The following is a 20,778-nucleotide window of genomic DNA, read 5'->3' as shown; positions in this document are numbered from 1 at the left end:
GTTTGGTTTTTTTTTTTTTTATTTAACACGAGCCTCCCATTCTCTTTGCTTGGCCTGCAGTAAACCTTTTTCTGCTCCAAACTCCGATATGTTTGGCCTCAATGTACATCAGGCACTTGGCTTTGGTCACAATTGGAAAAACAAAAATGGCCTTTTTTCCTTTTTTCCAAGCAGAAGGTTAAGAGTGAGCTGGAAATGGTCTCTGAAAGGACAAAAGCAGCCTTGACGCTTGACTGTAACAACCCAGAAGTGAAACCCTCTATGTTTTCTATTTCACATAAAAAAATCTTACAAAGTAGAACCCTTGAGTGAGTTTATGAGCAGTAAATATGCCCAGGGAAAATCTTGGATAGAGTTGCTTCTAACTGCTGATTTTCCATCTCTGCCTTAAAACCTACCACAGTCCCTGCTGAGGAACAAGAGAGTGAGCCATGTATCACTAGAACTGCACTGCATCTTTTAGGCCGAAAGCTGACATTTAATACAAGTGGAACTCTCTTTACAAAATGACTGTATTCTTGAAATGTATATGAATGACATTTTTTAAAGCCAAATAATATCTTAATTATCTTAGGAGAGGTGTTCCCTGTAAAGACATCTTTGGCAAATCTTTTAATTGCCCTTTAAAGCTGAACTGAAATTTTATCTTCCATATTTTTATTACTATAGCACACATTTTGGTATGCTTTGTAACTTGAAGGAGTTGGCGTGTATTAATGAGACAAATACTGTCTGCCTTTGTGTGATTGGCACCGTGAGGGAATCAAAATGAATTATAAGATAGTGCTTATACGCATAAGAAGATGAGATCTGTTCTCAAAAAATAGTGATGAATCTACACAGCAAGTGACACATAAAGCACATGGAAGCTTTTTAACGGGGTCAACATTCAAAACAACATATAACCTACAGCATAACATATGATACACTATATACTAATAAGAAAATTCATGCTGCTTATTTTCTCCTTTTATTCACCTGTTCAGCAGGTATCTATGCCTGGACAAAACGATGCATACGATATGGACCAGACAGAAAGATGCATAAGAAATATGGAAGGATGAAATAATGTGAATTTGGGGGGAGCTAAATGTAAGCAAAAATGTTAAGTGTAGCACATTTAAATATATATTACTCCTATGATCTTAATTGCTTATCAGAGTTGTCTCTAAAATGAGCTACATCTTACTGGCAACTAAAAGTATCAATACATAGAGAAAGGCCTAGGATACCAAACAGACATAAAAGAAAATGTGTGGAAGTTTGTGTTAAACAGTTCAGATACAGGAATTCTAGAAAATTTGCAATGAAAGACCTGAGAACTGTCCTTTGAGCAGATGAAAACCGTTACATTTCTGCTTCTTGATTTTATGAAGTGGAAGTGGGATTAAATAGAATTGTTGCAGGACTTCCCTGGTGGTCCAGTGGTTAAGACTTCGCCTTCCAATGCAGGGAGTGCGGGTTCAATCCCTGGTTGGGGAGCTAAGATCCCACATACCTCTTGGCCAATAAACCAAAACATTAAAAAAAAAATATATATATATATATAGTAACAAATTCAATAAAGACTTTAAAAATGGTCCACATCCAAAAAAATTTTTTTAATAGAATTGTTGCCTTCTCTAATACATTTTCAGTAATACTAAATTGCACAACTTACAAAAACTTTTTGAGGGCTGAGGACACCCACGTTTATTTCTCTAGACTTGGCTGTCCTAAACGCCAGACAAATACGTTCAGCTACTTACAGGAACTGGGTACAAAAATTTCCTGCCTGCACAGGGAGCTCATCATCTGAACTTGACCCCATCCTTTCCCCTTCTCCCAGTGCCCATCTCTGTTTTTTCCAACATTCCCTATCTCTGTCAACAGCATTGACAATCCACTGACACACCACAGGTATCCCAGCCAGAAACCCTACCTATCTCAGAAACCCAACAATTCTTCTTTTTAAATTTTTTATTGCGGTAACATTGGTTTATAACATTATATGTTTCATATGTACAACCTATTTCTACTTCGGAATACACTACAGCGTGCTCACCACCAAAAATTTAGTTTCCATCTGTCACCATACAGTTGATCCGCTTAACCCATTTTTCCCTCCCCCCACCGCGCCCCTTTCCCTCTAGTAACCACTACTCTGTTCTCTGTTATCTGTGTGTTTCAACAATCCTTGATTCTTCCTCCTAATGGTGATTGCGTTATGTCACCCACTGAAGAAAGGTCTTGCTTTATGGTCATGTGAGGAAAATCTAAACTTTTAATTGCATCAAAAATTACAAACACAAAAGACATATTTCTCAGTCCTGAAAGGGCCCTCATCATTTAATTCCCAGGCAATTCCTTACAATTTGAGTTTACCTGAGTACTTTGAACTAAGATAATTATAAAATTAGCTCATTTAATAAAGTATACTAAGATATATGGAAGGATATTTGTATAAGAGTTTAAATAATCTGCCAAGAAAGATACTACCTGAAAAGTTTGGGCACTTAACTATTTTAGTCCATCTATGTGCTCCATTTTCTAATTTGAGTACTTGATTTGAATGATTTCATTACCTTTTAACATTTTGAAGAGCGATTTTTTTTTTTTTTTTTGGCCGCACCGAGAGGCTTGGGGAAGAGGGAGGGGCGTGGAGTGCGGGGTAGTGGAAAGCTTAGAGACCTAACCACTGCGCAACCAGGGTATTCCCCCAACAGCAATATTTTAAATATTTAAGCAGTGCCATGTGCTTTATCTCCTACCTTTCTTAGTCCAGCACAGTAGTCATTGGTGTACCAGATGTGGTGGAATCCAGGGAAATACATTGTTTAATTTCACCCCTAAATAGGATTTATCTAGTTTTTTTTTTTAACTAACAAACTAGAACTTGATGTTTCTTTATAAAGACAAGTATTTTACAAACTGCTGAAAAGACATTTGGATGTTAGTAGACAACTTCTTGACCTATCTGGGCATAGTTTATGTGTAATATGTGTGTGTGTATATCATATCTGTCTAACCAAAAGTAGGTGCTATTTAAAGAAACTAATTTTTTAATGTCAGTTTTATCATGGAAGTGTCTTATGAACAGATGTTCTTTATATATATATAAAGATTTTATATCCATTATATAAAATATAAACCTCATTTTATATTTTATTATATATAAATAATATATTAGTGATAAAAAATTCTTTATATCTGTTTTAGTGAAAGAGTAGAATTTACATATGTAAAGATTTCTAAAGAGATCTTACTGGTTTTGTACTTTGATCTTTGTTCTGGCTTAGGAGTCGGCTGGTTTTGTTAGCCATCCAAGAATGAATGATGATGTTCCTGTTAAATATACATAAGGTACTAATCTAGGCATTTAGTTTCCCAGGAGAGTCAGAAGACAGGACTAATTGTCCACTTAGAGGTATAGAGATTCTAACACTGATATTTAATCAGTTGTGACTGAACTATGAGAATTTTACTCTTCTATTTAATGACTTGGACAAAAACGAGAGTATGTGAAAATATTTTATATCTTTGTATCCTTATCAACTAGCACAGTGGTCAACCAATAGTAGGCACTGAATAAATATTTTTGAATGAATGGATAGAAAAACCTTTACAGGGCTATTAAAAGATAATCATTTCTAATAATGTACAACAGCTTGATCTGTAGGTGAAGTTATTCTTGCCATCTTCTGTAGGTGAAGTTATTCTTCACATCATCCCATTTATTCCACAAATAAAAATACCTCCACTAAGGCTTTTAGTAAACGCTTTCAATTAAAAAACCTTTTAAAATAAGTTAAGGTTCAGCCAAAAGTAGATCTCATGGTTTATACAGTGAAGGGGAGAAAGGAGTGGCACCAGCTCTTGAGAGTTCATTTTTCAGGGAGGGAAAGCTTTTTAGTTTCCTGGAGGGAGTTACTCATAAATAGCTCAGATTTTAGTTTTCAGTAATCAGGGGAATTCCATGGATTTTTCTTTCTGTCAAGAAATTAAACACTGGAGTTCATATTTTCAATTTTTCAATTCTGGGGCACAATGACCCTCCACTGTTAAAAAAAAAAGGGGAAGAAAATAAAAATACACAGAACAGCAGGGCCACATTCGAGTCCTGGGGTCACTCCATTAATCTCTGAATGATTGTAAATACAAATCTTGTCCTTTTTACTCAGGGAAAAATTTAGGCATTTTATTGGTCCTCTGAATTACAAAAAAATGTTTGATTACTATTTGTGAACACAGAAAGTGAATCTTTGATCACATGGTAGGGAAGACTATTCCATAATTTCTATTGAAGGATTTGAACAGGGAATCCCTAAGAGAATTTGGAAACTTGTTGCAATATGGGAAAGTTATTTTGGATTTCCAGATTTGTTATGTGGGTTTCAGATAGATTTAAAAATTCAGGAAATGTAGGGGGTTTAAAGGAATAACCAGCTATGATTTAAGGCTCCTTTCCAAAAGTTTGACTTTATAGATTTCTCACTAATATGTTTCCTGCCCTTAATTTTAAGCATACATATAGTGATCTAAAGATATAAAACCTAAAGCATAGCTTAAATGGTTAAACACTAAAGGTTCAAAAGAAAAAAGGTGAATAATGCCTTTGTAATGGGAATGGTAAAAACATCAATTATAGACTAGGGACTGGACAGCCTTATTTAAAGTGAAGGTAACTATAAAGCCAGAGAAGCCATCCTCCTCGGGTGAGTCAGAGCATTAGTAACTTGAGGAACTCCTAGTGAAAACGAAGTGGGAAGACATTCTTCTTTCATCAATGGGAAGACCTCTGGAGAGAAAAACTGGTTAACAAAAACTCACCAAGGAAATTCAGATAACAATTCACAAATGTTTAAGTCACACATTATACCCCTCTGATTACCTTAAACAACGAGCAAGCTGGTCAATATGGAAAATATCGCTTTGACTTCCCTTAATTCCAAAGTCAGTAGTAATCGCCCCTCGCCCCTCCCGTCCCGAGCTTTGTAAATTCTCCAGACCCCGAGCTTCTCTCTCACAGTTCATCCCCAAGCCTCTCGGTGCCTGGCACGTAGACGGCATTCAAAAAATCTCGGGTGAACTGAACAGAGTTGGCAGAGAAATCTCAAGCTGCTGTCCCGGGAGGGGCGAGGCCAGGCTCAGGATAAAATAATGCTAAGTCTTCCCACTGGAGCCCAGCACCACCTTTATTATCCCCACTATGCCTGGGGCCGTGATTTGTGGGTGACTGGGTCCCCCACGAGGCAGCGCTGCTTCCGCTTGTGCAGTCATCTCCTTCCCCTCGCACTAAAACAATACCTTGGCCTCCTGCCAAACTTTGAGCAGCGAGCGACTCTGGCTGTTTATGGCCCGGAATGGGTGCTGCGAGAGGTTTGGGGCGGCTCTCAAGTGCTAGCAGAGGAAGAGAAAAGGCCAAAGCTCTAAAACACTCACTTCCTCCGCCCCCTCCCTTTTGTCCCAGACACCAAAACAAACGAGCTGATACACGTGTCCCTATGACTCTTGTTTACTATCAAGCCTGTACTGTGCATGCGCTTCTGGGATATGTAGTCCAATCGTTTCCTCCGACGTGCAGTTCCTAAGAGGAACGCAGCTAGGCCGAGACTACAAACCCACAATCCATTTCGCGGGCAAAGTTTGGCTCGGGTCCCGGCAGTCTCGGCAGCAATCCAATCCGAAGCGCTCACCCTAGTGATTGACACGCCATCTTCTCCACTAAACACAACACAAAAGTCAATACAAGCCCGCCCCCCGAGACGGAACACGGTATCACCCAATGGGAAAGGGGAAGAATCGAATGGCAGTTCCACAGACCAATAAGAGGGCGAAGGAGCTGGGAGGAGGCTCAACCTCCGGGGGTTTGAGGGGAGGGGGAAGACGAAGCTTGAAAGACTTGGTAATGGCGACGGGTTTGGTAAGTAGGAAAGTTTCGGTTGAGGACTAAGAGTGGCGGCGGGAGCATTAACGTGCGCCGGGGAAGCCGGCGTCAGTCGGAGAGGGGTACACGAGTTGCTGGTGGTGTTGTCGCGGCCAGGGCGGCCCGCGCCGGGGCTGCCCGCACTCCGCGACGGGTTTGTTGTCTTTCTGTTCGGGAAGGGGTGGGGGTGGGGAAGGGAGGGGCAGGATCCCGAGGGTATCGGGCGGCCGGGCGAGCTCGGGTCGGCGCTCCTCTTCCTCACGGCGGGGGCAGTTAACCGTCCGATATCTGCCCGAGGCGAACCCACCGGACCGGCGCTTCCCGCAAGCTCACCTGGGCTTCGCGGCGGCGCGGCCCGTGGGGGTCTCGGGGCGGGGGCTGGGAGGCGTAGGCGAGGACGGTGCTCCGGGCAGGGTGGCGCGGTGGGTGGCCGAGCCGGGTGCGGAGATGGGGCGGGCCTGGGCGGGGGAAGGGGGCCGACGCGGCGCCGGGGCTGCCCCGGAAAGTTTGACTTCAACTCCTCGCGAGTGGGCGGAGGGTCGGAGGTTGGCCCGGGGTGGGCGGCCGGCCGCGGGTGGGGGACTGCCGTGAGGCGCCGCCTCTTTAGGGGCCGAGAGGGGCTCGGGTCGAGCTGGGAAGCTCGCGGAGCCGCTGGGCCCTGGGGCTCATTGTTACGCAGTTCGAATGAATGGGCTCCTTGGCGCCTGCGCGGTGGGGCTGAGCTGAGGGGAAAAACAAGCCTGGAGTCCAGGCTGCGGTCACATGATGGGGGGAGGGGAGGGGAACGCGATGAATGGCGAAAGAGGGTGGGGGATGGACTTGGCGTGAACCGGGAGGCACTGCCTCTGTGTGACCGAGAGCGAGGCTTGGCAGGCGATTCCAGTCTCCGCCTTCCAACCTATACTGCTGCCCCAGGCAGATTAAAACAAAACAAATAATCCAGGCAAAATCGAGAGTCGGGGCCCGGTTTTTGTAGCTTCTTCTAACGCTACACGCAGTCTAGGGGATTTCGCTTTCCGCGGTGCGTTCTACACCATCTAGAGTTCATTCTTTAGGAGTTTTCAGCAAGAATCTTTTGTAAAAGGAGCTGTGGCTGCAGGGAGATACTCAAAGACTCTTTAGCTCTGTGAGCCAGTGATGCTAAGAAGGGAGGAGGGTAAAAGGGAGTTGTGTATATACTGCAAAGTGTTGGCGTCCTACCAACAATTTAGACTAAGTGCTTTAGGTTTATTTCCCTCTAACTAGCAATAACAGGTGATTCCCAGCAGTGGTCTTGAAATTAAAGTTACCTTTTGAGAATTAAAATAATTTTAACATTTGTAAATACTTTTCTATTGTTTAACTATTGATAATGATCTACATTTGTGATGTACTTCTAGTTCTTTCCGTCGTTGCTTTTTGTTATTGTTTTTGATATTTTCTGCTTTGGCTTGCTAACGAGAGTGTTAGGGTCAACTGTTGAGTTTCCATGATTAAACTACTTAGTTCTTGCTGAGCAGGTAATTGTTGACAAAGTTTTAAGGAAATTTGAATTATATTCAAAAGAATTAAATACACTCATTAAGTTTTTGAGCTACTTTATACTTTTGAGGAAGCCGTTTAGCCACTTTATAGCAAAGTACTTTAAAACAATAGTTTCTGTTTATTCTAACTTGACTAATATATTATTTACAGAATGAAATTTTGATTTCACTTTCTAGTTTCCATTTTATTTAATTTCATAAGCCCCATTACCTTTTTCAGCCTGGAAAACTCTTCCCCCTTGTTCACTTCTCAAACTTCTACTGCATATGTTATTTTAAAAGTTACCTTCTCCCGGGATTTCCCAAGATTTCCCATGTTTCACAGTGCTTGCTTCTCAGACTTCAAACATGGTACTGTCGCTTTAAGAGTTGTCTCCTCCGCTGTATTTTAATTTCTTTGGACGTTTTCCTCACTATCCAAATGCTCTGTGATGAAGGCTAACGGGCTTTATGAATGAATAAACTAGACCTTGAAGGCCCTTGAGGGAGAATTGCTAGCTGGTCTGCTGTATTTCTGTTTAAAATGAAAATATTAGTACTTTTTTTGCCATAAATTATGATAAGTTAGTACCATGTTAATGAGACAATGCCAGGTATTTTACATGTATTATCTTTTGAGTATGAAGGCGAACTTTTATCTAGAATGAGAAATCACAACAAATTTTTTTAAGCTGACAAATACGTTTGTATATCACAAAATTGAGGAAAAGTGATATTCTTTATTAACAATGATATTCTGTATATTCTTGTTTATGCCTGACCCATCAGTAATAGTCATATACTGTCATATTTTGATCTGCATTTACTTTGGTATTTCATATCATAGTTTACACTGTCCTTTTCTGTAGACAAAATAGAAAAATAATTTTCTTCTATAATATAGTTGATTGAATTTTTAGAAGTTACTGGTAGTAGTTTAGAAAAGCTTCTTCCACAAGTTGTTATACGTAATGTGAAATTTTTTACGGTTACAGTCAAGTTTGGGAAAATAAATTTCATGTAAGAATTCTTTCATATATGATTTAAAGGTTTTTTCATACAGTGACTCATCTTAAGTACTATGTGAATTGACAGTACTCTTTTTAACAGGTTTGTGGATAGCTTGTAGTGGTGTGTTAGGGGTTTGCTGTTATCTTCATCAATTTCAGTATTTTGTGTCAAGTCAGCACAAAATTAATAAGAGCTTATGTAGATGTATTTGGCACTGGGCGACTGATTGGTAGGAGAATGCTTTGGAACCAGGTAAGGGTGTGTGATGTAGTGTCTTATATACTTCCAATAACTATGAAAGGTAGACAGGTGCTGGTCCCATTTAGAAAGAAGAAAACTGAGGCATAGAAGTTCAACTGTTCAGAGTCATATAGATGGTAAGTGATGCTCTACAGTAATATATTTTATGGAAAGAATACCACCTACTGTTGGGGTGTGGGTTTTTTTTTTTTTTTTTTTTTTTACCTCAGCACTGTGGCAAACTAGAGTTGTAGAAACATTTCTCTGAAATCTTTTGTTTGAAGTTTCATTGGAAATATTCTGAAAGAACTACATTAAGACTTCGACTGCTTTTGGTGTAGAAAGTTATGTTTAATATAGTTTGTTATGGAGGCTTCTTTTAGCTTGGAATTATGTAATCCATTTTAAATACCACTTCAGTTCCTCATGTTAGAGTTATAAAGTAATTACAAATTACTGTCTCTTCACCTTCTCCCCACAAACAGTTTGAGCTTGATATAGAAGTTCTTCAGGATTAAGGGAGGGCATGTAGAAGATCCTTTCCTTGATGTCCATAATGAGGATGGAAAGATGAGGAGTCAGGGAAGAATTGGCACTTGAACGTAGTTGAAATTAGATGTCTAACTTATGTTGGTCTATCCCTTTTGTCCTTTTTCTCAGTTTCTTCTTTTTTTTTTTTTTTTGAAGAGAAAATGGTCCCATTCAGTTATTAGAGCCCTGTTTTTCTCATCCAGAATATTATTATTATATATATATTTTTTCTTGGCTGTGCTGCACGGCATGCGGGATCTTAGTTCCCTGACCCAGGGATCAAACCTGTGCCCCCTGCAGTGGGAGGGCAGAATCTTAACCACTGGGCCTCCAGGGAAGTGCTTCCTCATCCAGAGTAATACTTTGTTCAGAGCTGTTTTGAAGTTTATACAAAATTAAATGAAGTATGTGGAAATGCTTGGCACATAGTAGGTAGACATTTAGTAAAACCTAATTTCCTTCTTTTTCATTCAGTGAGACTTGGCTATTTTTAGGCATCTCTTCCTAAGATTTTGTGGATATTTACTTCTGAAAGTTTGCAAAACAAATGCAGTAGGGCCTTCTCATCCCCACTCAATAAAATAAAAATTTGTAATATTGAACATGACATTTCAAAGTACAACTGCTGGAGAATTTTACTCTTCCTTTTTGAGAATTCACAGATCTAGTGAAGAGTTGACATGTACAGAGTTAACTAAACACAAGATGAGCTATGTCCAATCCTGTAATACCAAAGTGGTATTCAAAAGCATGAATGAACAATAGCGTTAGCTCTACCAGGAGAAATTTGAAAGAGGAGCTTGTTTATCATAATGAATATCTAAATTGGTGTATGTGGGGAGTTATTTTTGAGTACGGACTCTTCTGGTGTTCCTTTAGGGTATCAGAGGCCTTGTTTCCCCCCAATACTATAATTTGACAGAAAACTGAGAGACAAAAAGCTTACGTTTGTGTATGGGCTTGAATTTTGGTTTCATGTATTTTATTTAATTCTCACAATAGCCCTGTGAGATAAGTAGAGGCACCTTGAGATTAAGCGACCTGCCCCAGGTTACCTGGCTAGCAGGTGAACTTCAAGTCTGTTGACTTGAAGTCTAGGCTCCCGTTTACTGTACAGGAGGTTTACAGAAGGAAAACTTCCACTATCTCAAGACCAGACTTTTGATAGTCTTGAGCAATGAGACGTGAAAACACATAGAACTCAAGTTCAACAAATATTTATTTGGTCCCTTTTGGTTTTGCGGTACGCGGGCCTCTCACCGCTGTGGCCTCTCCCGTTGTGGAGCACAGGCTCCGGACGCGCAGGCTCAGCGGCCATGGCTCACGGGCCCACCCGCTCCGCGGCATGTGGGATCCTCCCAGACCAGGGCACGAACCCGCGTCCCCTGCATCGGCAGGCGGACTCCCAACCACTGCGCCACCAGGGAAGCCCTATTTGGTCCCTTTTGTTACTTGCTTTGAAACTAAAATGTTTTTTTCCAACTTCATTTAAAGAGTATTGTGATGAGATGTTGGTAGCTTACTAAGACACAGTGCTGAAGAAATGCTAGAAGTTGCAAGGAGATATGAATGCAGAGTGAATGGTGACCGGGCACCTGGGACCTGCTGAGGCGGAGAGCGAACCTATCTGGGAAGAATGAGAAAACCAAAGGGCTCTGCAGAGGGAGGGGGAGGACACCACAAACTAACTGCAGCTCTGCTTCCTACCCGTAAGGAGAGCTCTGAGGACAGGTATACATGAATATCGCAACTCTGAATTTCATAATAAAGGGGAAAAGTGAGAAATTTTTCAAGTTTAAGATTACAACTTGGGCTGACTTAGGCCGGTCACATCTGTATATGAGGCATGTACAGATGTTGATACGGAGTTTGAGTCACTAAGTCAGGATGATGAATTGTGTTCTCCGTACTTAAGATGTTGAAAAGTTTTCTATGGGAAGGGTTAAAATCTGCCATCTAAACTTAATATTGATTGTTCCAAGAACTTACACAGAATAACTAGTTTCTCTCATGTTTGGGGCATTACTAAACAAGGAGTCTGCACTGATACTACCAATTACCGTTTCTTTCATGAGGACTTTCTGGCCACAAGGCAGGGCATGCGGGATCTTCCCGTTGACAGGCCCCCTGCAGTGGAAGCTCAGAGTCTTAACCACTGGACCACCAGGGAAGTCCCTCATGAGAACTCTCAAAGGAGGCTGGGAGCGAGTGGCATAGACAGAAATTGGGAATGTGAATATACTCTACTCTTAATACACTCTCCCTTAAATATTTGTTATAGATGTTCCTGCAGACTCATACCGTGTTTCAGTATGGTTTTTTAAATAGACTCAAAAAAATGTTTAAAGTGGTTCTGATCATGTTAGACCTCTGTTCAAAAGTATGCAGTGGTTCCCATTGTCTGCTAGTTGCTAATAATAATACTGGCCAGTCTACATTGAGAATTTGCTCTGTTAGGCACTACTGTAAGCTTTTGACATTTATGAGTTCACTGAGTTTTTACAACAACCTATACAGATGCTTTTATTATTTACATTTTACAAACAAGTCATAAAGATTTTAAATAAATTGTCCAGGGCACATAGCTGGCAAGTAGCAAATATAATATGACCTCAGTAGTCTACTGTCGAAGTCCTTACTTACCCTTGTCTACAAAAAACAAACCAACTAACCAGTTTTCCTAAATTAGGATTGAAGATTCTGATCCCAGTCTGCCTTTCCAGCCTTAGTATTGATGGATGACCAGGAGACACAAAGGCCATCCTGCCTACTGGCTTCTATGTTCTTCTGATTTCATCCAGTCCTTTGCTAACTGTGTGAGTTTGCTCGTGTGAGTTTCTCTCATTGGGAGCCTCCCATCCTTCTTTTTTACCCATTCATAGCCAAGCCCTGGCTTTGTAGAACTATGATCATTTGCTTATATCTTTCCACTAAAGTGAAGATTCCTTGAGATTCATGATAAGCTGTTCATCGATGCACCTAGTATAGTGCCTTGTACATAATATGTATTAAATAAATGAATATATATATGCACACACATATATTTACATAAAAAGGAATGTGGCAGTCATTTTTAGCCTGCTGGGTCTCACAACACACCAGGGGTTCTTTTGAAAGAAAACAAGTAAAAACCAGTGCACCAGGGTTGTACCCCAGACCAAATAAACCACTTGCTTCAGAAGGAAGGTGGGGCCTGGGCATCACTGGTTTGAAGCAGACATGGTTCTGTGTGCCACTAGGGTCGAGAATCTCAGATCAAGCTAAGTTTGCTTGGCTTTTGCAACGAGAAGGTGGAGGCTCAGAATCAGGATTTGGCTACTTACGCTTGAGAAGTCGATTTGTGTTACCATATCTCTTGTAGCCACCAATTTTGTAGGAAATTATTTGTTATACCCTAGCAGATTTGCTGTAACTATATCATAAGACTGTGATTAATCACTACATAATAGCTTGTACCTACTGGAAAAGTGTTCATTTGTTGGGAATGCTTCAAACATCTTTTAGATAAACTGTTATTTGCTTAAAGTAGTGGTATGATCTGTGACTTTTTATTGAGATGTGTTGGATAACTTGTCAGATTTCCCAGGGAGGAAATTACCGAAGCTGAATAGCTAGTTGTCTGGTCTCCTGTTGTTAACTGTTTTCAATAACTATCCTGTTTAGAACATGAAGTGCCCATAGTATGCATAATATTGCCCTATGTCAGTCTAGGGATAAAAAAGTTTTTTTTAAAGTCATTTTACATTTTTTTTTTTTTTTTTTTTTACTCACTTTGTTTCATTTCATCCTCACAACTGCTCTAGGAAGAAAAGAGCAGGAGTCATTAGCCCTGTTTTCAGATGGAGATATTGAAGCTCAGTCACTTTAGTGACTTAGTAAGTGATTAAGCTGGTATCAAACCTGTTTCCTTCCACCTACCCCAGTGCCCTTTTCACTACTCCATACTACATCTCACAGTCGGTATTGTGTAAGGCTCTAAGTGCCCAAGAAATGGGTAATATTTGAGGAGTACAGGCAGAAGGCATCTGAAATAAAATATTAGAAATAAAGTAAGGCAGTGGTCAGTTTGGCTGTATGTGTCAAAAGCCTTAAGATGTTTAATTGCCATCCGACTACTAATCTGTCTCTGGGAATCTAAAGAAATAACCAGATATAAGCAAATACTTAAAAAAAAAGAATGTAAATTCACTGTTATTTAGAAGATTGGAAAAACTGGGAATATGTTTAGCAGTAGGAGGGATAAATAAATTTTGGTACATCCTGATGATGTATATTATTTAACTATTTAAAATAGATCTTTGAAAAAATTAATGACATAGGAAAGTGCTTATGAACTTATGTTAAGGAAAAGGTCTCAACTATTAATATATATAATATGAAGTATGAAGAAAAATAAATGATTTTATTTAGGTAAAACGTAGGTCTGTGCATGAAAAAGAGATTGGATTGTAAGATAGTACATCAAAATGTCACAGTATCTAACTCGGGTTGGTGGGATTAGAAATAATTATTATAGGGGCTCCCCCGGTGGCACAGTGGTTAAGAATCTACCTGCCAATGCAGGGGACACGGGTTCGAGCCCTGGTCCAGGAAGATCCCACATACCACAGAGCAGCTAAGTCCGTGAGCCACAACTACGGAAGCCTGCGTGCCTAGAGCCCGTGCCCTGCAGCAAGAGAAGCCACCGCAATGAGAAGCCCGCTCGCCGCAACTAGAGAAAGCCCACGCTCAGCAACGAAGACCCAACGCGGCCATAAATAAATAAAAAGTAAATTTTTTAAAAGAGAGATAATTATTATATTCCTTTTATTTTTTAAGAAAAGCTTTTTTCATTTTTTTCCACAGTGGTCATATATTTTATAGTCAGGATAACATTTCATGATTTAAAAGTTCATTGGAAAAGCCTTTGTAGAAAAAAATCTGTCAGTGTTTGTTGGTGATTATGACATGGCTTAGAAAGCTCTGGTATAAATGTCCTTTCACTGCATTTTTTGATCATCCTGGGCTAGGGTACCTGACTTTTATGGTACTTTTTTTTTTTGGTCACACCACGGGATCTTAGTTTCCTGACCAGGGATCGAACTCAGGCCTCGGCTAACCCCGGTAGTAGTTAGCGCCATATCCAAACCACTTGACTGCCAGGGAGTTCCTGACTTTTGTTGACTTTTAAGAGCAGTATATTTTGTTTTATTTTGAGGAAAAAAAACTATGTTAGAATTTTTTGTGTATTTCATATTAACTCATTAGAACATCTAAAAAATGAGATTTGGAGTAGTGAGAAATCAAGAAATCTTGCTGCTTCTGTCACCCATGTTAAATAACAGATTTGATCATCGTCCAAAGGCAAGAGTGTAAAAGGTATAACCACATTTTATATTATTAATCTTTGTAAAAATTGTAGCCTATTCAGAAGGTCAGGTATCTTTTTAGTATGGTTAGGTCCCAAATTCTCATTAAGAAAACATTTTTATTTTTATAAGAAGTATAGTATATGGCCATTTTAAGAAACTCTTTTCTATTTTATTTTTTTGTCTGTTTTGTTTTTTGTGTTTTGTTTTGTTTTGGCCCTGCCACGCGGCTTGAGGGATTTTAGTTCCCTGGCCAGGGATCGAACCCGCGACCGCTGCAGTGGAAGTCCAGAGTCTTAACCACTGGACTGCTGGGGAAGTCCCAAGAAACTTTTAAAAATATTCGTTAGAGACTGTAATTTTAAGTTCGTTAAACTTGTTCACTTTCAGAAGATGAGAAAACAAAATAATGAACACAGTTGATAAATACTAGAGAAATTAAAATAGAATCTTCCAAAAAATGTGCAAAATAGAATAGACCTTCAGTCGTCCATGTCTAAAGGTTTTGAGGGGGATACAGATAGCAATGTGTGATTAAAGATACAACATTGTGATGTCTCTGATTGACTTTATACTTACAGTATTTTATACTTACATTATTTCCAAATCACATGACTTGACATTTTTTTCTTATATTATTTTTAAGTCGGAGCACCATAACATGGTGTGGGAAGTGAAGACAAATCAGGTGCCTAATGCAGTACAGAAACTCCTGCTAGTAATGGACAAGAGAGCTTCAGGAATGAATGACTCATTGGAGTTGCTGCAGTGTAATGAAAATTTGCCATCCTCACCTGGATACAACTCTTGTGATGAGCACATGGAGCTTGGTAAACAAAATGAAGTTCTTAGGAATCTCACTGAGATTCAGATTAATTTTCATGTTTAGCTAGCTTTTCCACCTACCTTGAACTGATAAAAAGTATGTCAAGTTTTTGTACATCAGAAGTTTTCAGTGTTCTCTTATTATTGCTTGTGAAGTATTACTTAAAACCAACCTAACTTGGGGCTATTTATGGTTATCATAGAGACTCATTTACAAATTTTCAAACTAAACTGCCTTTGTGGATAAAGATGAGCCTTTGAACACCTTATGAAAACCTTGCTGTGTGGCTTTTCAAAAGATGTTACTTTTGAAATATCCATGTGAGCTCAGCAAATTATGCTGGCCACTATTCACGCCTGGTTTGTTGGTATGATGGGGAAATTACAGTGGACCCTTGAAATTTGAGGATCTGACATTTGTGATTATCACTACTGCTGAGCTACTCCAAAGATACGTGACCTGTAGAAGTGTGTAGGTTTGTTGAGGTATGACTCTGAATCGTATTGCTTTGAGCTCGCTGTTGGAGACAGTGAACAGGTGAAGAGTGATCTTGGCTTTGTTCCCATTTAATATGCATTTCTCTCTGATGTTCCCAAAAACCTGAGATGTGAGTGTCCTCATTTTATAAATGATGAAGTAAAGGAGGTTATATGCTGGAGTCTTCTTTGGAAATTTGGAGATCTTAAAGGTCTTGGGACATAACCTGTTTGAATGCTAAGAGATTGCTGGGCCCGAATATTCATTGAGGAGTGGTTACTATTGAGCAAGAAGCCCCAGTTCAATCAGGTAGTTGATTCTTCCATTGTCACATTTTAGGTTTCAGGAGGAAATCAGGAACCTAGGGCTCAGGGGGTCAAAAACTTGTACCACCCTTCATGACTTCAGTTTAAAAGTAGTTTCCGTAACTTGAAAGACAGAAATGAACCCTTTACAGTAAATAAAGATAGTCAAAGAACAGTGTTGGCAGTGAGGGAAGGGAAACGGCTCCACCACCATGAGAATTACAGAGTGGAATTGTCTTAAGTTGGTGTGATATTTTAGCTGCTCTGTGAAGGGGGGGATACCTTCTAGTCACTTTTATGAATAGGTGTCTTGAATCAGTACTTGTAAGACATTTCTGTTTTAGTGAGCTATTCTGGGATATTCCCCTGAATAGGAATTAGGAGTATGTACTTTTATAGTGACAGTTTAGGAGAACTCTCAAGACTGGAAGAGTTTTTTGACATATATTGAAGAGACCCAGTGGATCTGTAGAGTTTGTAGGTATGTGTTTCAAAGAGGGCTGTTTTGGTGGTGGTTTTTCTTCTTTAAGGCCTGCAAGATGCTTTTTCTCCCCTCCTTTCTTTTTCTTTAATTTTTAATTCAATTTTTTAGAATTCAGTCTATCTTACAGTGTTCATAGCCTTGGCATGTACATGAGTGGTCCTTGGGTACTATTTCTAGTTTTCTTTCTTGGGTAGCTGAGAGTCTTGTCATGAACTACCTTTCGGGAACACACTTTCTGGAAAAAAATAAGTAGTAAATATTACTGAGTTCAGACTTTCTCATTAAAAAGAAATAATTTAGCATAGATAAAGTCTAACAAGTAGTACCTGAAAATATATAATATGATCTAGGTTTCATCTTTGAAAATTGTTGTTTTCATATATTGCAGTAATCTTGTTGAACAGGTTCAAGTGTGTGAACAATAAGTACATCTGTGTACCCATTAAACGCCTTTTTCCTCTAACATGTTAACATAAAAATGTCTCAGTGGTATATGGATTATTCCCAGGTGAGCTATAAAAAACTGGGGGAAAAAGTCAGAAAACACAAACAGAACAGTTGGTGAACAGTTGTGGTAGTTACATGGTTTGAGTAGTGAAGTCATTAATCCATTTACATTTGCTAGGTTTACTTTTCTGTCAGACTCTGTTGGCCCTTAAATGTATAAGATGTCATTTTTTTTTTCAGTTGAAACTTGTTTTCATTCAAGAAAACATTTAGAATTTACACGTTTCCTCTCACAAAATTAATTAGCTAAATTTGAGGACCTGTCTTCCAGGTGTGATTGTAGAATTGTTCCCTGTATTAGTAATTTCCTTCTTATAATTTCGAGTGTGCTTATTTGCAGATGATCTTCCTGAACTTCAGGCTGTTCAGAGTGATCCTACTCAATCTGCCATATACCAGCTAAGTTCAGATGTGTCACATCAAGAATATCCAAGACCATCTTGGAACCAAAATACCTCAGAAATATCAGAAAACACTTACCGTGAAAATGAGGTGGATTGGCTAACAGAATTAGCAAATATCGCCACCAGTCCACAAAGTCCACTTATGCAGTGCTCATTTTACAACAGGTGGGAACATTGGCTGTATTTTAATTGAAAACTTTTATCATGACAAAATGCTTTTTTTTCCTAGAGTTAAAAGTAATCTTGACCATCTCATGAGTGGTTTATCAAAGTCATTAGAATTAAGCTCTTTGTCTTAAAATAATCAAAGAGCTGTTTCACCCAATGTCATGATTTCATATTTTGAGAATTAGATAAAAGTGATAAGAGAACAGCAGAGTCAAAAATATTTGTAAATGGTTTAAAGTCATCAAAAAAATACATCAGACCAAGAATACTTTTATTATATATTTCTATTTAGAGAGATGAAAATTATATATGTCTAAGGAATCATAATTAAAATAGACATATTTTAAACTTTTATCAACCTTGAGTTTGGTTCCTTTTGGTCTAGGTTTATTTTTTTCCACAGTGTATGTGGCCTTATGTTATTTATGTTTGCTAATATTAAAATGTTGAACTTACAAAAGTAGACTCCCATTGGTAGAAACCACTGTTTCATATAACCAGACCAGAGTTTAAGAAAATGAATTAATGGTGCTATGAAATTATGGAAGCTTCCAACTAATATTCCTAGAGATACCTAAATGGATAATATTTTATTAATTATACCCCAAATTATAAAATTGGCTATGTAAAAAGACATAGATAAATATCATTGTTTGTAGGGAAGAGAAAAAAATACACAGGTTTGCACTCATGTGAGTGGGTAGACCAGAGTCCATAATAGGTGATGTAGGAATAACTGAATTTTGGTAGTGTTCCTAAGTTAGTATAGTTCTTTGCTAAAGAATAAACTTGTTAGGTGTGAAGCCCAGCAAGTTACGCTGTTTTTCTTCTATTCAGCAAGGTCATTGGTTTTGATTAGAGCAAATTCAATTTAATTAACTTCAGTTTAATCCATGAAGAGTTCCACAAGGATGAAAAGTTGCCTTTCAAAGTATTACTTCCTTTATTGTCCCAGTTTTCATTGTAATCTTAATAGTCAAAAAGTGAAAAATTGCTTTACAATTAAAAAAAAAAAACTCTGATTTTACTATTGGACTTTCTTTTTTCCCCGATTTTAGTTTAGAGAGAGTACTTTTCATTTTTCACAGTAAGCTCATGAGGATTAATAATTTAGTTCATGGAAAGTTGAGTAAAACCCTCAGAAGAAAATTAATGTTAAAAAAAAAAAAGTAAAGGAGTAGCTCCCTAAAGATGTAGATTACTCTCTGCGGCGTTTTCTACGCTTCCCTTCTCCCTAGGGAACAAGAGCAAGAGTCGCGCTCTGCTGTCTTGCCTGCCTTCTGACAGTCAGTGCTGTTCTCGTGACTTCTTGTAGAGTGTTAAACTGTGTTAGTTATTGAACTTGGGATGTCTGAAGTTGTAACTGTACAGTACCAAGGGCTTGAGGACAGGTAAAATTTGTATTATCCCTGCATAGATAGCGGGATGAAGAGACCATGGTGTTAGTGATTCAGGCACATGCAGCATATTAATTTTTACGGAACATTTAGGCCATATACATTTTAGAACATTACATTGTTATTTGTCTTTTAAATGGTTAAACAGAAGAACTGATAAACCCATTTTCTTTTACTAGTCACGAAGGCAGGAATGAGTTTAAGGAATTTTTAGCAGTTTGGCCATCCTCTTATACTTCATAAAGATGTAAATGTGTAATAAAAGGAAGAAAGTGGGCAAAGATGAAATATTTGTATTTTGAAATCCAAAGTTGATTGGAGAGTAAGCTAAAATGCATGGAAATTTGAGGGCTTTTTACTTAAGAAGTGTTATGAACGTGAAAGCAACGTACAGTTTTATATATGGATCCTCGTTTAAAAATTGATTTCTGCGAAGGTATAATAAAAAATGTTAAGTTTAAAAAAATGAGGGCTAATCAGATTTCTCAGAGAATAAGCGAAGAATTGGAAAGTAAGATGTCCCTCCTCTTTTTAGAAAGAGGATTAGTACAGATACGTGTAAACATTTTTCTGTTAAGGACCAAATCCTTAGTTGGCATCTCAGAATTGTCCTGATTTGGGACAATTCAGATTTACTTCTTAGACCCTGAAATTTTCCTTTCTGCTGCTTTCCAGACTCCCGAGTCAGTATACCTTACTGGTCGTCCTTTATGGGCTTGCTGCTGTTACCCCTCTTATATGTTTGTGGGGGAAGGATCTTAGTGTGTTCTGGGGAGCCCCGTGTACTCTGAAGGGAGCACTGCCTGGTAAAGAGACTTTTGACAGGAAAGCGGGGCAAGAGGTAACTTACTTTTTTAAGGTGATCCTGGTGCAGAAGTAGCTGGCTTTATGCGTAGATGCTTTGCAAATAGGCTGTTTTCTACTATAATAAGTTTAAACATTTTAGCTTCAGGTAGTTCACTGTATCTGCCCAGTGATACAGGTGGTTGGTAGATAAAGAGTTCCGTGTTGGTCATGTTGAGCTTGGAGGGCCGAGATTTGGTGACCACATCACAGTAGGAGAGGGAAAGGGATCGGGAGCCCTGCATAAGGGGGTATCATCCTTCATGAATGAAACTGCACACTTGTATGTGCTTAGTGATATAAAAATGAGTGAATGAGTAAATGAAACAGTAGTTTGGAATTTAAAGTATATTATCTAATCTGAAAAAAACAGTGTTTAAAATGTGTGAAGGGGGTTTGGGTAAGATGTTAAGGAACAACATACTATAGACGAAACCCTGATGTCTTTATTAGTGTTTCCCAGAGGTGTCTTATATGTAATAACATTGGTGTTATGAATATGAAGTTCACCAAAAGGAAAGCTTTACTTTAAGGACCTTTGCTTTGTGGTTAAAACAGTTTCTTTATTTTAGATCATCTCCTGTACACATCATAGCTACTAGCAAAAGTTTACATTCCTATGCGCGCCCTCCACCGGTGTCCTCTTCTAAGGGTGGGCCAGCCTTCGCTCATCACCACTGGAAGGAGCAAACACCAGTCAGACATGAAAGGGTAAGTTTATTCATGAGGTTAAACTTTATGAAATCTGTACAGCAGCTGAAAAACATGAACTTTCCCTCTCTAAGCAGTTCTTCTGAAGCACATGCGGATGGGAAATAGTCTCTCTCGCT

The 20,778-nt window shown here is 38.9% G+C and overlaps 2 protein-coding genes across 16 annotated transcripts in view; one reads left to right on the top strand and one right to left on the bottom strand.

Moving 5' to 3' along the window:
* Positions 1 to 1,580: 1,580 nt before the first annotated feature.
* On the bottom strand, positions 1,581 to 7,744 carry LOC141279613 (uncharacterized). Its single transcript, XM_073810155.1, has 3 exons — positions 7,715 to 7,744; positions 5,287 to 6,803; positions 1,581 to 4,777 (listed from the first exon to the last, which is right to left on the bottom strand). Exons 1-2 carry the CDS (start codon positions 7,742 to 7,744, stop codon positions 5,418 to 5,420), a joined length of 1,416 nt encoding a protein of 471 aa, XP_073666256.1. The 3' UTR covers positions 1,581 to 4,777; positions 5,287 to 5,417.
* The window catches only part of HBP1 (HMG-box transcription factor 1), a 30,976-nt gene continuing 16,074 nt past the window's right edge, over positions 5,877 to 20,778 (top strand). The window contains exons 1-6 of one of the 15 annotated variants that reach the window (XM_073809558.1): positions 5,878 to 5,902; positions 10,684 to 10,920; positions 11,879 to 12,005; positions 15,184 to 15,367; positions 17,477 to 17,705; positions 20,521 to 20,659. In XM_073809558.1, coding sequence (XP_073665659.1) covers positions 11,928 to 12,005; positions 15,184 to 15,367; positions 17,477 to 17,705; positions 20,521 to 20,659 — 630 coding nt within the window. In that variant the 5' untranslated portion in view covers positions 5,878 to 5,902; positions 10,684 to 10,920; positions 11,879 to 11,927. Of the gene's footprint in view, positions 5,903 to 5,928; positions 6,060 to 6,721; positions 8,796 to 8,870; positions 10,921 to 11,874; positions 12,020 to 12,992; positions 13,065 to 13,752; positions 13,958 to 14,513; positions 14,548 to 15,183; positions 15,368 to 17,476; positions 17,706 to 20,520; positions 20,660 to 20,778 lie in introns of those variants that run through there. The other 14 variants (XM_073809559.1, XM_073809572.1, XM_073809566.1 and 11 more) reach the window with 14 other exon arrangements.

This window comes from Tursiops truncatus, chromosome 9, assembly GCF_011762595.2.
Source record: "Tursiops truncatus isolate mTurTru1 chromosome 9, mTurTru1.mat.Y, whole genome shotgun sequence".
In the NCBI taxonomy this organism is placed as follows: Eukaryota; Metazoa; Chordata; class Mammalia; order Artiodactyla; family Delphinidae; genus Tursiops; species Tursiops truncatus.
The sequence above is the reverse complement of the archived record's forward strand: the minus strand, read 5'-3'. Positions and strand labels throughout refer to the sequence as shown.